The sequence below is a fragment of the Montipora capricornis genome, chromosome 3 (genome assembly GCF_036669925.1).
Source record: "Montipora capricornis isolate CH-2021 chromosome 3, ASM3666992v2, whole genome shotgun sequence".
Classification (NCBI taxonomy): domain Eukaryota; kingdom Metazoa; phylum Cnidaria; class Anthozoa; order Scleractinia; family Acroporidae; genus Montipora; species Montipora capricornis.
The window spans coordinates 11,461,970-11,478,039 of NC_090885.1; the positions used below are offsets into that span (position 1 = coordinate 11,461,970).

Sequence of the window (16,070 nt, forward strand, 5' to 3'; positions counted from 1 at the left end):
AATTATAGTTCGCACTCCAAAGAAATTTTCTCTTGGCTAAAGTCGTTACCGGAGTATATGTGTGTGATTTTAAGTGTATTTTTTTTGCACCTTAAACAGTGAAATTTATTTTGTCAAGAAATATTACAGTTTAAGGGAGGAGTTGCATAGGTAGGAGGCGAACCCATCTAACGAAAACTGATTACTTTCGTGAGCAGGGGTTTTATTTCTTTCTCTGAGTTCAAGTTCAATAGTTAAACGCATAAATGAATGAGTTCCACAATTCCTTGTTTACACAGGCCTTGATTGAACTTTTGTAATGTTATGTTATTCCAGCGTATTATTTGGAATCAAGAAAATCGGATCAACTTTTACAACGGTATCCAAGTATCTCCTTCCAGCCCATTATTTTACTAAGTGAGCGAGATAAAATAGTAAACGTTAGTTTGCGCTAATATGAAATACACTGGAAAGATGTCTTCCGAATATGTTAATATGCGGTTGTTTAAAATTTTAACAAGCACCTGCGAGGCTTCAGAATATCTGCGAAATATAATTTGATTTACACAAAGATGACGTTTGAAAATTTTGCGCTTTGAAATACATATAAACCTGTGCATATGATTTTGTGCACGTGGAGGTGTTTGTTTCTCTCCTTTGCCATGAAAAACAATGAACTGGGTCTGAAAGCTAGAACTACTTTTAGCAACTTTGGATGTTTGTATGAAATTAAAGTCGTTACGAAAGTTTCCTGAAATTAAAAGACCCTCTCACAAAACAAAGGAATCCCTGCTGATTCGCGAGGGGTAGTCATGGTGTGACACAAACCTTTCGTAGAAACCGCGGGTCATTAGACCAGTACAAGCTGTTTACGATATTTATTTTCGCAAACGAAAAGCAGTCAAGAACGAGAATTCCGAGGTGGAAGACACTGTCCAGGCGGCTCGAGCAACTCTTACGAAGGTAAATAGGTAATGATGCTGCGCATAATAAGGAGAAGCTTGATGAATTTCTTTCGGCTAAATGACTTTACACGATGACTGTTGTAGATATTTCTCGATGTCATGTTAGCTACAGTTAGTGTTTAATTAAAAGTTTGACACATGAAGATTAAGCAGTTAACCAAGATGTCGGAAAATTAGATTCAAATATTGCCACAGAGGATTCGTATTTCCCTCAATTCGAGGCAAATTGAGAAGTTCAGTCTTATGCGGTTATTATCCCAGTACTATGAAATAGAATTGCTATAAACAACAGCTTACCATGATCCCAATCCTTTCAAACCATTCCCTCGATAGCTAACTTAATCGCAACCCTGGTCTCCACGTTTAAGAATTTCTAAAAAAATCAAAATCAAGCTAAAGATTATATAAATAAGTTTGTATTTAAAGAAACTAAAATGTATAAAGTTTAATAGAAGCGGCTTAAATCGTTTTCTGCTTCAACATTTTTAAATGTAAATGTAAAAGTAGCGGGCGCACTAAAGATGATGTTTCAAATGGATATTCAGATTTTACCCGTGGAAGAAAATAGCACATAAGTATTACCAAGTCACTAGTTAGATCACGTATACGTTTATTTCTTTCTTAATATTAAAACTTCATCTAAATAATTATCAGTTTGAGGTAACATAAACTATTTATAAGGTAAAGGTCACTTTTGGGGTATTCTACTTGCATGCTTTCGTATCAAACGCCTATCTGTGTGGATTCATTTGTTTGGAAACCAATTCCTCTGGGGAAAATATAGGTTTAATATTCGAAAGGAGCTTTGATTTAAAACAATCATAGAATTATTGTACTTTTCTACGGAGCTCAAGAAAATCAGCCCTTAAAAGTTAACTTATATAGCAAGTAAGGGAGTCTGATTGTCTGGGCGAAACTGAAGATGTCTTCGGGTGCGATTAGCCAAGGTTAAACATACTATGGCGTACTTTACCTGGCTGACTGGACAAACAAGGCGAATTTAAAATTTGTTTAATTAATGACATTGATAATGTTTCATTATTTATTGGTTTATTTTATTATCCTTTCCGTGTTTATTAATACAGATGAAACTTAGAGACACAGTGGCGATTTTCCTGACTTTGCTCTTCGTTCGATGTGTTTCCTCTAAGATATTGTGAGTATTATGACAGGTCCTTTCGTCATATGAACTTCAAAACCATAAACTCAGAAAACAGATAAAACAAGATGCTTCCGTGAAGCTTACACTGGGTTGCCTGTGGTACGTGTTACAGAAAATCAGAAGGCACTGAATTTTGTGGTATTGAACTACAGCATTCCAGTCTTTGAAGATTAACAAATAAAAGAGAAGCGAGAAACATTGGCTTCTGGGCTGACATGTTGATCATTTTCAAGTTCCCTTACAAGTTCCCTTCTTTTCACCACAAGTTTAAGCGTGCCCTCTGAGCATCTGACGGCTTTGTAATACCAAACTTTACTGAAGTTAACTCATGTCCAGCAGGGTTAGTGTTTGGATGGGAGACCAAAACAATATACCCCCCATAAAACAGAAGCATCGGACCGAAAATACTATTAACGCTAACAAATGCGAACTCAGAAAGGTACATATTTTGTTAGCTTGCTTTATGAAAAACAAGAACATCATTCTAAAAGCTTATTCTACGCAAAAAGTAGGTCCTGGAGGTAATTTTGAGAGTGGAAATCAAGGTTACGCGGCAGACGGCAAATACAAACTCACGATTTAATTAAGTTAACACACCAGAACGACGCTAACCTCATTTTGACAAGAAAATGGTTTACTATTGCCATAAAAACTATCCAGTTAAGCTCGCATATCATAAAACATGATGAATTCATAAAGGCCACCTTTTCCAGCGAACAATTTTTTGAAACAAACAACATATTTGCTATTAGAGGCAAAAACCCCTTCTATTTCATTACTTGCGTGAAGAGAAGAAACTCAATCGTGTCAAATATGCGCAATATTGCAACAAACTAAATTTCAGGATCAAACCGTTTCCATGAAGAACCTTTTCCTTGAATAATGAAGCACAAAATACACGACAGGCTTTCTTTCAAATAATTCTTGGCTGTTACATTTCCAATTATTTTTTTTACCTGAAGACTGTGCAGAGTTGATCACAGATCCACGTAAGGTGTTCGATTCGTTCAATCGTTCTTTGTCTTTGTTGAACCCATAAGTTACCAGAGAATTTTCCATTTGCTTTCACTGTTCTACATAACAGCACACTTGGTTAAATATATAATTTTAGAAATACACCTCACTTTGATTTCGAACTCGACGGGTGATAGATTGTTGTCGAAGTCCATTACTCGTCGCTTTTGAGATTCCAGGTGTTGGTTTCTCACCGCCTGCCTAGTTCATCCAACTGACTTTCCATTATTGAGCTCCATAAGGGTATATTTTATTTAAGGATCCACTAAAACGCCATTCGCGCTACATGACTTTCGACTCCATTGCAGGCTAAGTTAATGATTCTCCTGTGTCCACCAGAGAAATCCACGCATTTCCACTACCCTCTCTCTTGGAGGCAGTGTGGCCCAGTGGTTAGGGCGCTTGCCTTGAGATCCGGAGATCCCGAGTTCAAGACACGCTCTGACCACTCGTTGAATTTGATCCTGGTAGTCCCTGGTCCAACTTCTCAGCTGCACTTGTAAATAGCCAACTGGTTTGCCTCCGGCCAGTTGGGATTCTTAACAGTTGTTGTTGTTCTGTTCCGTCGTTTCGTTGTGTTTCATTGGCCCTGAAAAGCCCCTATGGGGAGCGGTCAGTTAAGTATGTATGTATGTATCCTAAGAAAATAAGCGCAGAAGGCTATATGCACAAAGACACCACTTACCAGGGGAGTGACAGGCAAGACTTTTACCGACACGGAAAATCAAACGAAGAATCTACCCATTTTCCGACTGGCAACCCAGTAATTATATGCGGGATGACACAAATCGAGCGTTGTGCCGCAGAGTGGAAACATTGTAATAATAAACTTCATAGTCTACAGCCCCCGGGATGCAGGAAGGGGGGGGGAGGGGGAATTTAGGAATTTCTAAGTGGGGATGTGCCGCTGGGACCCTGGAACCCTCAGCCTATACCAGAGCTAGTTCAGCTGAATTTTGCTTCCCTATACTAGAGTAAACTCCCACCGATTTCCGTCTAAATTCTGATTCTTGACAGTTAATAATATCCAGAGGTGTTTCATGATAGACATTTATTGACACTGTTGAGGCTAAGTTACGTAAACTTAAACTTTGCCGATGTGATTTTTTTATATTCTTGAGTGGGAATTTCTGGTTTCCTTAGTCTTGATAAAATCTTCAACCGACTGGTCAGTTTCGTGAAAAATGATACCCTATTCTAGACCGGAAGGCTATGATTTATATAATAGGGAGCTTAAGCAACGACAACGGCGACGGCAACGAGAACGTCATCTCAAAATATAAATTTGCGTTATTTTAATCGCTTCGTGACTATTTCAACGTTTTTAATGCGACAAGGGTGTGGTATTTCCTCAAAGATGAGACCAGTCGGAACGGCACTTCATTTTAGGCAAGAAAATGAAAATTTATCCTCAAGTGCTGACGTTCTTCATAAAACCAAAAACTTGGATGTTTCACTTTGTTGTTTTGCTGACGACGGCAACGAAATGGACAAAAGCAAACAACGCACGTGCAGGGCGTGAAAAGCTATTGTTTTTACCCGCTAAATATGCAAATTAGTGACGTTCTCGTTGCCGTCGCCGTTGTCGTTGCTTAAGCTCTCTAATGAAAGAAGTTAAAAACTTCGTATGCTGCGTGGCACTTGTTACTACAATAAGAAAATAAAAGTTGAGAATGTTGCTAAAAGTGCCAAAATCTTAACAAACGTCCAGACGTTTCGGGACTGTGTCCTTCATCAGTGGAATGTTCGTTAATGTTTTAAGCCACGCTTCCTGGTATTTGATTTAAAATTTGAAAGTTGCGTTGTGCACGCGCGCGCGAACTTTAAATGGACTGAAAATCAGCATTGAGGCCGCGCGGTTGGCATGTCCCGAGACGAAAGACGAGACGCATCTCATATCTCTTCCTCTGTTTGTTACCATCGCAGAGTTTGATCCCGCGGACCAGCGCGTCCGCAGCGGTATGTCCATTAGAACTGAAATGCTCTGCGACGGGGAATGCTTCGGAGGTGTTCACCAAAACACTCCCTCAGAGTGCGCCCAGTCTCGCCGATGGAAATGGCAGGGCAGCGACGGCAGGAGATGCAGTAAATGAGACCAGAGGACAAACAAGTAAAGGAGTCTTTGGTTGTTAAGCGATCCTTTGGCCCCAGAAGATCAGTTGCGCTGGAATGTTAAGATTTTGGCACTTTCAGCAACATTCTCAACTTTTATTTTCCTATGAGTTATATACTCTATCCTAGAGTAAACTGCTTGAAAATCATACCCTTCACAGCGGCACATACCTATATAGTCCATAAATGGCAGTACCCCCCCCCCCTCCCCCTTTCTCCCGGGTCTACAGCCCCGTTCAAATTTCAAAGAGTCCAAAACTACTTAGCACTAATCTGAAGACGCATTTAAGGATGTCGTTTGCATAGCTTTGGAAGTTAATTATGTAATTCGTGTGGGAAATACCTCACCCAGTGACAAATAACAACTTATTTATTGGCCTGTCCTTCGGGCACAGGTGATATATTACTCTCACGCGCGCTGCGACATGCATTTTAGCATATAGCATAATTTATTATATATATATATATATATATATATATATTTATTTATTTATTTATTTATTTATTTATTTATCAACTTTCAGTCTGTTTTTTTCTTCCAGCAATTTACCTGCTGTAAGAAGGAATATCTCGCTGATACAGCCAGGAAGGAACGTTTCCAGCCTATTATCAGCTATCATGACAGACTATGATAAAAATGTGAGACCCTTCTACGGAGGTTAGGATTTCCCATAGGTTTATCGAAGGCAGCTGCATGCTTCGAACGTAACCATAAGTTTAATCTCATTTCGGTAGTATGCAAGTAAATTGCAAATTATTCTGTCGCTCTGTTTGCATAGCAACTTCCGTATTGTACTCTATAACGTCTATAACCTGTTTATGCATTTCTCATTGACCAATCAGAAACGCAATATGCTGTTGAGTATATAGTAATTATAGAAGTAACAATAATTTTCATTACATTTTCAATCGATTTCGCGCCAAGGACTTAAGCTCCATCACGACTTCCATATGCATGACTCCACCAAATATCACCCAATCGGAATCCATTCCTTGAATGATTAACCTATGACCCCTTGAAACACAAAAACAAAATTGAAAAATGTTCTTAGTGGTTCAAGGTTACCTTTCTGCGAAATTTCGTTCCCTTTTTGTCTTTCCTGTCCGGTTATCCTCCTAATTACTTCAGTATTTGAAGATGCGGAGAAAGTTTGTTAAGCAGCTATTGGCATGGAATGCATCTTTGAGCAGTAAAGAATACTAAATCATGAGCAGATGAACCCCTCTGTATGCAACAACATCGGCGTTTTTAATAATTATCTGCAATATATTCATAAAATTAAATCCTTGTTGTTGTTTTTTTTGTTTGTTTGTTTGTTTGTTTTTTTTTAGTGCGTTCTGTTGACGTTAAAGTGGACATTCTTATTCTCTCGTTTGGCGAAATTAAAGAAGCAAACATGGTTTGTGGATTTATTTAATTCGTAAATCAATTCGTAATTAAAGTGCGTGCACAATAAACTGAAGTACAACAGAAAGATGTTGAGACGTGCCCTCAGATAAAGAGCGGGAACGTTCACTGAATTACATGTCATTTGACTGGTGCATGAAACATACGGACAATAAATCTTCGTTTTCTTTAATGTGCAACTTTCAAAACCCCTCTCCCCTGAACGGCTAATTTGTCATGCCGACAATTTATCGATTTATTCATAATTGAAGATTCATAATTGCGTCATTCTCGGCTCAATTCCCTCAGAGTAACTAACAACGAAAGGCAATTGTTTAAAGTTGTGAAAAGGAATGGGACCAACTACAATTGGCCATTTGTTGATACGCTTCCATAGTCTTTAATATTATAACAATAATAATAATACAGAATTTAAATAGCGCTTCAAATCCGATCCTAGAGTCCAGAAACTAACACAACTACCTAATTATATTTACATGATCATGATAGAATAAAAACGAAATAAGTAGACAAATAGATGAAATAACGGTTAATGAACGTAGTAAGAAGTTGATTAAAAACTTGCTGAAAAAGGAAAGTCCTAAGTTTAGATGTAAATTAAGCACCGTAAGCACCGACCGAAACTTCCTTTGTTTTTGTTTTTTTGTTGTTGTTGTTGTTGTTGTTTTTTGTTTTGTTTTTTTTGCTTAGTATCGAAGTTGTTCGCTCCTAGTCATGGGCTCCTCCCTTAACCCATTCATTCCTAAAGCGGCCCCCGTTGCTACGAGAAAAATCGTCAGGCGTTAGACAGAGTAAAATCTATCAAGTCTTACTCCTAGGAGGTATAATGTGTTGTAAAACCAATATCTCGAAGGACACATGCGCACAATCAATTTCATATCCAGAAGTTTAGCTGAAGTTGTTCTCCTTTGTTTGTATTCATCACTAGGCCAACGCCTAATCTTTTCAAATGCTTGTTTAGAGACTATCTTTGAGCCCCAACTCCAGGCAACGAATGTGGCGGCCGTAAGTACTCATGCGAGCCATTCCAAAATATGTGAACCTCTCCTGAATTTCTCTTTTAGGAGTTCAGCATGGATCTTTATCTTGGATTGTTTTGGCAGGATCCAAGGTTTGATTTGGCCTTGAATCAATCTCTCACGCTTGGTGGAGATTACACCGACAAATTCTGGCTCCCAGATACGTTTTTCGTAAACTCAGTTCAAACAAGTGTTCATGAGACAATCCTGCCGAACAAAAAAGTGTGGATAAATTTGTATGGAGGCCACATGATGCTCAGTGCAAGGTACATGTATAATCATTTTTGCTCATTTTTTTCCGTTGATTTTTCAATGTCATTTGATTTCTTATATCAAAGCTCTCCAAAGCAGTTCAGTGGCAGACGTAGGACTGTCTTCCATCAATCAAATTCTCATACGGTCAAACTCAAGGATCCGCTATCATGCTTCCTCACTGAGGGTCTGACCATTCGCCTTAAATGTAGCTTCACCCTTTCTTTCGCAGTTAAACCACTCTTAAACTGGCTGTACAACTGTTTTTCGCCCACTCCTCGCCATACACCATGGCATACACGAAAGCCTATTTCGCGCAGTACATTTTACGGGTAGCCACAGGTAGCCACAAAATCATTACCACGTTAAACATACGGACAAAGCCAACTATTCAATATCATGATAATCATAAATTATTAACTGAAATGTCGTTTTAGGATGAAATCCACTGCTTCTTGCAAAATGAACTTACGAAAGTACCCAATGGACGACCAGATTTGTCACTTAGCTTTGGAAAGTTGTGAGTGTAATTCAAATTTGCTTCAGGTCATAATTTTTCGTTTACGACTGAAGTTTCGGGTTGAGTATCGGGCTGTCAAGAGGGAGGTCGTGAGTTCGACTCCGGCTGGACCACCACTCAAAGTCTTAAAATAACTGAGGAGAAAGCGCTGCCTTTGTAATTACATTTGCAAATGGTTTAACTTGCAAGTCTTCTCGGATAAGGACTGTAAACTGGAGGTCCCTTCTCATAGCCCTTGTTGAAATTAGGTAAATAGTATGGGACGTTAAAGAACCCACTTACTAGGACGGGGGCATCTTTCACTTCCTAAAACAAACTGTAAACTGCGTAATCAGCAGTCTGGCTAAAGTCCGCCATAAAGCATTGTAAATTAGTTCTGGAAAGCCCCGAGGGGAGAGACTAATATATTAACTTCACTTCACTTCACTTTAGTTTCTTATGATAAGGACGATCTACAATACACTTGGACGAAAGATGTCGGACAAGAAATTTACATCTACGATAAAGAGATGGCACAATTTACAGTCATTAATGCGACGAGACAACTCAAACATCCATTGTACCATTCAGGTAAAAGGATATTATATCCTTGGTTTTCAGTGCAGTCGAGATTGATAAAAAGAGATGGGATGGATCACATTTCACGGGAAACATTTTCCCTTTCCAAAGACTATAATGTCAACAGAAATTATCATCTTTTCATTCATTCACTAGACTTAAAACTTGCCACATCGCTATCATTGCGAAGTGAAGGCCACTTTGGAAAATACCATAATACTTTTTGTTTGTCCCCCCAAAGTTTGCATAAGCATTGTTTCCGGTTTCTCTTGGGACTAACAATGGTCCCAAGAGAGAACAAAAACAATGCTTATGCAAAATTTGGGGGGACAAACAAAGAGTATTATTGTCCGAAGTGGCCTATATCATAAGGATCTAGTTTGAACTTATTGCAGACCTGCTTTTCCCATAGTCTTACGGTTTGAGGAAAAGCTAAATTTCCGGCTGTCTTTAAATTGATTTTTATTTCTTTATTTATTTTTTTATGGCACGTTTCACCCCCAAATACAGAATATAGCCAAGCACTGGTTTTTTAAAATCATCTTTTTTGAAAATGATATCGGTATTTTAGTATCGTGTATCTCTTTAAAAAAAACTTTTTTCAAAATAAAAAGAAGACCATGCTTGGCTGAATACAAAAACGAATGCAAATCATCAAACCACTCATTAAATACCCAAATTGTGTAGCACGTAGACAAATTTAGATTTTTCATTTATTTGTCACGTGACCATGGGAGTGGCATGATGACTTCATATTTAGGGTCATTGGTTTACAAAAGTTCGAAACTCACCAAAGTAATGCCAAATTCTATCAACTTACTTAACCATTATATTCATAGCAACGCACCCCAAAAACACGTCAGTAGGCCCTTAAGCTTCCTTGTATTTAAACAACGTCATCTCACAACGAAACTGAGAAAAGAACCGATCACCAGGGTGAAGACGAAGTTCGTGTATTCTATCTCGAAATAATTCGGCATAAGTAAATTGCAAGTAGAGCGACGTCCGTGAAATAAAACAAAATTGCACGCCGCTGCGGTTATATTAACAACCTTCTGTATTTTATTTTATTTTTTTTCAGATAAATTTTCTGGTTTGACGGTGACAATACACTTTCAGCGCCGAACGATGTACTATATATTCCAAATGTATCTTCCCTGCGTTTGCATCGTGGCTCTGTCTTGGGTCAGCTTCTGGATCGATCCAGAGGCGATACCAGCGCGTGTTGGGCTCAGCATTACGACTGTGCTGACAATATGTTACATGTTGGGATCTGTCAATTCTAACCTCCCGCGGGTATCGTATGTCAAGGCAATCGATTACTTTCTGTTAATGTCGTTTGGATTCATTTTTCTCACTCTAGTGGAGTACGTTTTCGTTCTCAGGTACTCTAGAAAGATGAAGTACATTGGAAGGTTTGTTCCTGGAGAGAGAACGCATCCAGAGTTGGTCGAAAGAGCGAACTGGGTAGTTTAATTTTTTTTCCTTCTTCGTAATCCTCATTAAATTTGTCATCAAAATCGGTCCATCATCGTCACCGTTTTTATCATAACGAAAGTTATCATTTTTGTTATCACTGCCAACACAGCAATCATCTCCATCGAGATCACTAATTGATCTTCGAGAAACTAAAGATGCATGTGTCAGAATTTACTGAGGACGTCTCATTTTTCTTAATGTTTCTCCTTGTTACTGTTCAATTTCGGAGAACTCCTCGATTTCCCGTTTCCTAAGTGGACAAGAATACGTAGCGTCCACCCCAAACACCTTCCCCGCGTGGCCTTGCCAGTGCCTTACCAATGCGCACGACTATAGATGACAGCCATTTTGAACTTGTCAGGCCAAGTCAGCATGGCATAGCCTTCGAAGTCCTTCCGATCCAAACTGAATGACGTGTTGGAGGTTTTATATAGCTGAAGACTGAGACCAAAAATCGCCCCTTTAAGCGTCAGCTCCACCTAACGCACGTCACGTGATAATAGAGAGATTTAGCATTGCGTTTACCCGGCAATTCTCAGACTGAAATTTGCTTTTCAGTGCCAAAAATAAAGGAGAGGATTTGGATTGCATGTGCTGCCTGTCACAAAAAAGATGTTAACTGTGTTAAATCCCCCTTATGAATTGACACGGCAGTTGTTAAGGGGAGCTACAGGCCTTGACAAAATTCCTTGAAAGAGTAGACTAATATACAGATCTAAAGCTTTAGTCGGTCGGATCACTCTCCCATAACTCACAATGTTGTTTTTGAGTCCAACTGGCGAAACAACATTGTGGGAGGGCCAGCCTTGCAAAGTGTTTCAGTAATTTTGTCTGAGGCTATAGGTACATTCCGTTTGTTTCGCAAATGTTACTGTTAGACAGGAAGCTTCTAAAAGTTTCTTTTGTTCCTTTTTCTTTTCTCATTTTAGAAAGACGAACTTCACAAAATGGAAATCCGAATTTCTATGGGAGGCAAATCGTACCTTTTCACCGACACACTTGATAGCGCTTTCAGTGGGTCAAAAGAATGCAAGAATGGCACATTTTACAAACACAACGGAGTAAAGAAATATATCAGAACTTGTAATCACTCCAAACCAGTTTATAGAAAGAAACAAAACAGTGGAAAAAGATCACTACTAAAAAAGCTAAAAACATCCCTTTGTCGCACTGTAGAAGGAAACCAAATTGATCGATGTGCAAGACTTCTGTTTCCATTTTGCTATTCGCTATTCTTAGCAATATACTTTGTGGCTTTAGTTTTTGGTAGTCGAATGCAATCTGAGGATTTTACTGTGGGAAGTTTTTAAATAATCATTATTTTATTCCTACTCTGCACTGACATTTTTACTGTATTCTCAATAAGGTCAACAACATTGCCGCTAGTATAACTTGTCGTCGATCGCAATCCTTGTGCATGGTATTCTCGGCTTGTGCTTGCATTTCCACGGATGTGCAGCAAAATATTTTCTTTGTATCTCTCTAATTTGAAAAGGCAACGGCAACGACATGCAAAGCTACAAGCTACCAGCAAGCAAAAACATTTTGTTATCTTTTCCTTTCTCCGCAAAAAAGCTACGTGGTGAGTGCAATGAGATATTTATCGATACACATTCACCTCGCAGCTTCGTTGACCGTCAGGTTTTTAACCCAGACTACAAACATTGATTTTTCAGTTTCATATCTTCATTGTTCTTCACTGTTTAATTTATGAATGTTTGACGTACACACTATCCGTTGAATGGCTAAGAGGCTAAATAACTGGCTGGAAAGGTGCTTTTACAGATAAACGTTCTAAAACTCCGACGATTGCTCCAAGCAGAGGTAAAGGGGTCTAAATCCACAGGAGCATTTACTTGTCGTTCTGTGCGTGAACAAAAACGTTATTCTTTCTTTTCATGCACGATGGACGCGCACAAATCATCTCCTTAAACTCGCGCCTGTAGTTATGGTTTAGAACTGTGAAGAAAAATGGATTGCAGGCGCTATTTGCGAAGACCAACCACTGGCTAAACAGGATGAATTTCGTCATTGATCGGGTGAGCTGGGCTTGTGCAAGGTCGACGTACAAGGAGACCACGTGAAATGGCATCCAGCAGAAAACAAACATCAATGCCACTGTTAACAGTAACAGGGTGGCTTTTCTCTGAGCTCGGTTGATGACTAAAAAAAGCACACAACAACAATCATATTGGGACGACTTATCTTTGAAAGTGTATCGCTAGGGAACGATTTCCTTCATCACGAATTAACGCCCAGGCAAAGTGGTCTCATGGGTTGGTGGTTGGGAAAGCAAATGGCTGGTATTGCAAAAGCCACGGAATAGTTCGAATCCCATTTAAGCTGCCTGAGTTTTTAAGCTATTTCGAAAGGATTATTCATTCATTTCATCTGTTAGTCACATTTCCTGCTTTGAGAGACAACTTTTCCATTATTCTCAGTTTAAGATGGAGCGAAAGAAGACTACCCTGACGCTCACGTATCTTTCTTGTTGAGACAATATCCAGGGTGACCAGTGAGGATCAGTGGTCCACAAATTAAAAAACGCTTGAAATTTAAAATTGTATTGAACAGCAGGTTCATTATCAGCTAGCAGGTGTTTTTAGTGGGCATGCGTTTTCGAACTGAACTACATGAAAAGGCCAAATTCCGATTTTAGCTTTTTTTTCGTCCTTGATCATGGACCGGTGGAAAAACAGTAAGATATAAAAGCGTTGCGAAAGAGAGCACAGTCTTCTTTTGCTCCGCCTAAACTTATTAGCAAGCTTTAGAAATGATGACGACGAAGACAAGACATCGTCATTTTAAAAAGAAACTTTGCCCAATCGTGTATAATTATTTTGCAATTCTTTCGGCCATTCTATCCGCGGTGCACAATGTTGGCAAAGTATGCTGCAACTTGATTGATAGCAACGCCGTTGAAGAGAAAGCAGTGAATGACTGTTGAACGCCCACATTGTCGTAAAAAAAACCTGAAATGCCATAATTTCACGTTGTTGTTTTGCAGATAACAGAAAAGAACGTTACGAAAATGCATGCCGCGTGGATGCACGGTCTTATTCACTCCTTAATATTAGGGGCTTTAAGATACACCGATTACGGACTATGGACTACCGTTGGACGCTTGCTCCCCAAGTCTGAAGCAGTAAGTTGAGTACAGGGCTGATGGCGCGAAAATACGAACTACAACCGTGCTGCGGTCAAAGCAGTGGAAACTACTTCTCTCCATTTTAATAGAATTAATGGTTTTTTTCTTTCTCCTACCGTCCTTTCGCATCGTTCCCGCCTTTGCTGACTACGCAAACTCTTCCGATTACTTACCGTCGTGAGCTCACGACGGTGGCTCAGGGGAGAACCCGGTGTCTCGTCCCAGTCCCAAACTCCTCCCGTCCGGAGTCCAAAGTCTGTAGTTGGCGTATTTTGAAGAACAAAAAGTGCAGCCGAGAAGATAAACCAAATTCAACTGCGTGGTCAAAACGATTCTTGAACCAGAAATCTCTGGATCTTAAGGCAAGTGCCCTAACCACTGTGGCCGCACTGCCTCCAGTATCAAGTATCTAGCGGCTTCGCGGCTGCCGTTTCTTTGCTAACGCTCCATGTTAACTAAATAGACTTTCCTTTAATGGAAGAATCTCTTTTACAAAAGGGGCTGCATTTTTTGCTAATGTAAGAGTTGAGTTAACTTTAAGCTTCGTTACGAAATTAGTTTCTATACTTTTTGATTGAATTCCTCTCTCAAGAGTCATCAACTATTTATCTTTTAAGCAGCTGTCGTGAGATATAAAATTGAAAACTAAACACAAGTGAGCTATCGAAGTGTTCTTGTGCCTGTTTAACAAATAGACATGAAATAAAACAAACAAAACACACACCTCTTTGTGCTGGGGGCGCGCTTCTCAAGAAACGAACAATTTTCAGGTACAGAGAACAGATAACGCAGACTGGTATAAAATACAACAGCAAAGAAATCATTGTGGTAAACACTTGCCGGGACTTCACGTTTGGCCATTCCTCGATACAGATTTCCACTTCTTCGCCATTTTGTTTCCACGCGATGGTTTTGCTGAAGATAGCAATCGGTGAAGGGATCAAAAGGGACATCAACCAAATGACTACAGTGGCTTTATACGCTTGATGGACAGTGAGCCTAGGTCTTCTATACAGAACAACATGCCAGTATCGTTCTGCAGCGATGGCAACCAGAGTTCCAACTGAAGCAACGAGTGTTACGCCTTGGAGGTATGGAACGACCTTGCAAAGAAAGGCACCAAAGGGCCAGTACACAAGGTACCCGTAAGTCGCCACGGTTGGGATGTTCACCAGGGAAACAGTGAAGTCTGCAGTCGCAAGATTTGCGACAAGGACATTACTGACCATGAGCATTCGTGGCTTACGACTAGCAACGATAACCATCAGGTTTCCAAAGATTCCAAAAACGCAAATGATCCCGTACGAAACCAAAAGAGCCGACTTGAGGAAGGATGGCGTATATGGTGATCCACCATAACTTGCTATCGTAGTGTTTGTCACGATGCTGGAGTTATCTAAAATAAACTCCATGGTGACTCTGAGAAGCTTCTTGAGCAGAGTTTCCCTACTTTTTGATAGTCTATTTACTGAACTCCAGAGTAAAATAAGAAGAATAGCCGCCTTATTCGTCAATCGCCATTGGTTGTTTTTTTCTACTTCTTTGCCGGACGCAAAGTGTTTCCCGTGCTGTTGACAGTAAGAATATTTTAAAGCTGTGACGCCAAACCTTCTTCCGACGTTCTTTTTTCAATCAGTTTTTTGTAGTAATGAGTATTTCCACTTTCCATCAATTCTTTTTGCTAATATACTGGTACTGTACGTTGAAACATCCTCAGTTATTTCTTGCATGAGCAAATGTTTTGGCGTTATTTAGCTTGGCGAAGCATAATTATGTGATCAAAGTCACCGCTAAATCGCATTTTCCCTAAGTTGTGATAACGGCATACCAGTAATTAAAAAGAAAATTTTGGATATCAGTAGTGTGATAGTGTTTATCTTTTAAACTGGGTTTCCAATGTTTTTGCATTTGTTTTCGTCAACGGAAATCACAAATTCTTATCTCTACATTTTAGCAGCAGTAGTATATCGTTGGACTGATTTGTGATTTCATTATAAATAACATCTGGTTTGAATGGTGAATTTCAGATTTTATGAAGACAGGTTTTCCACTATTGGCTTTTCCAATGAAAAAAAAAAGTTTGTTCCCTGTCCATCATGTAAGGAATTGGAAAAAGACGTGTAAGGATTTAAAAATGTTGAATGTCTCAGGACATATAGTAACGTGTCAACTACACAAAAGAAACGATACAAAATTAACTTTCGATTGTCTGATATTGCAGGAAATGGTTTTGGCATCTAAGAAAAGTTTCAATCAAAAGAAATAATTAACATTAAAAATTGTAAAAACGTTCACTGGCTATATATCGTTAAAACTTTCGAGCTTTCGGCTGTCAGGCTGCAGCCTTCAATGGATATGAATGGAAAAAATGACAAATACAATATATACAAAAATAGGTGAGACTTAAAAAGAATATGTTAAAACGGGAAAGAAATATGTATAAAAGTGTCAAAA

The 16,070-nt window shown here is 39.2% G+C and overlaps 2 protein-coding genes across 2 annotated transcripts; one reads left to right on the top strand and one right to left on the bottom strand.

The window, feature by feature from the left end:
• Nucleotides 1-842: 842 nt before the first annotated feature.
• Nucleotides 843-11,783, top strand: LOC138042206 (gamma-aminobutyric acid receptor subunit beta-like). Its single transcript, XM_068888013.1, has 9 exons — nt 843-942; nt 2,030-2,100; nt 5,775-5,890; nt 6,565-6,632; nt 7,705-7,925; nt 8,349-8,431; nt 8,864-9,001; nt 10,071-10,456; nt 11,398-11,783. The coding sequence occupies exons 2-9, from the start codon at nt 2,030-2,032 to the stop codon at nt 11,776-11,778; spliced, it is 1,464 nt and encodes a 487-aa protein (XP_068744114.1). The 5' UTR covers nt 843-942; the 3' UTR covers nt 11,779-11,783.
• A 50-nt stretch (nt 11,784-11,833) lies between these two features.
• LOC138042208 (neuropeptide FF receptor 2-like) lies at nt 11,834-15,066 on the bottom strand. Its single transcript, XM_068888019.1, has 2 exons — nt 14,341-15,066; nt 11,834-12,631 (listed from the first exon to the last, which is right to left on the bottom strand). The coding sequence occupies exons 1-2, from the start codon at nt 15,026-15,028 to the stop codon at nt 12,321-12,323; spliced, it is 999 nt and encodes a 332-aa protein (XP_068744120.1). The 5' UTR covers nt 15,029-15,066; the 3' UTR covers nt 11,834-12,320.
• Nucleotides 15,067-16,070: the final 1,004 nt, after the last annotated feature.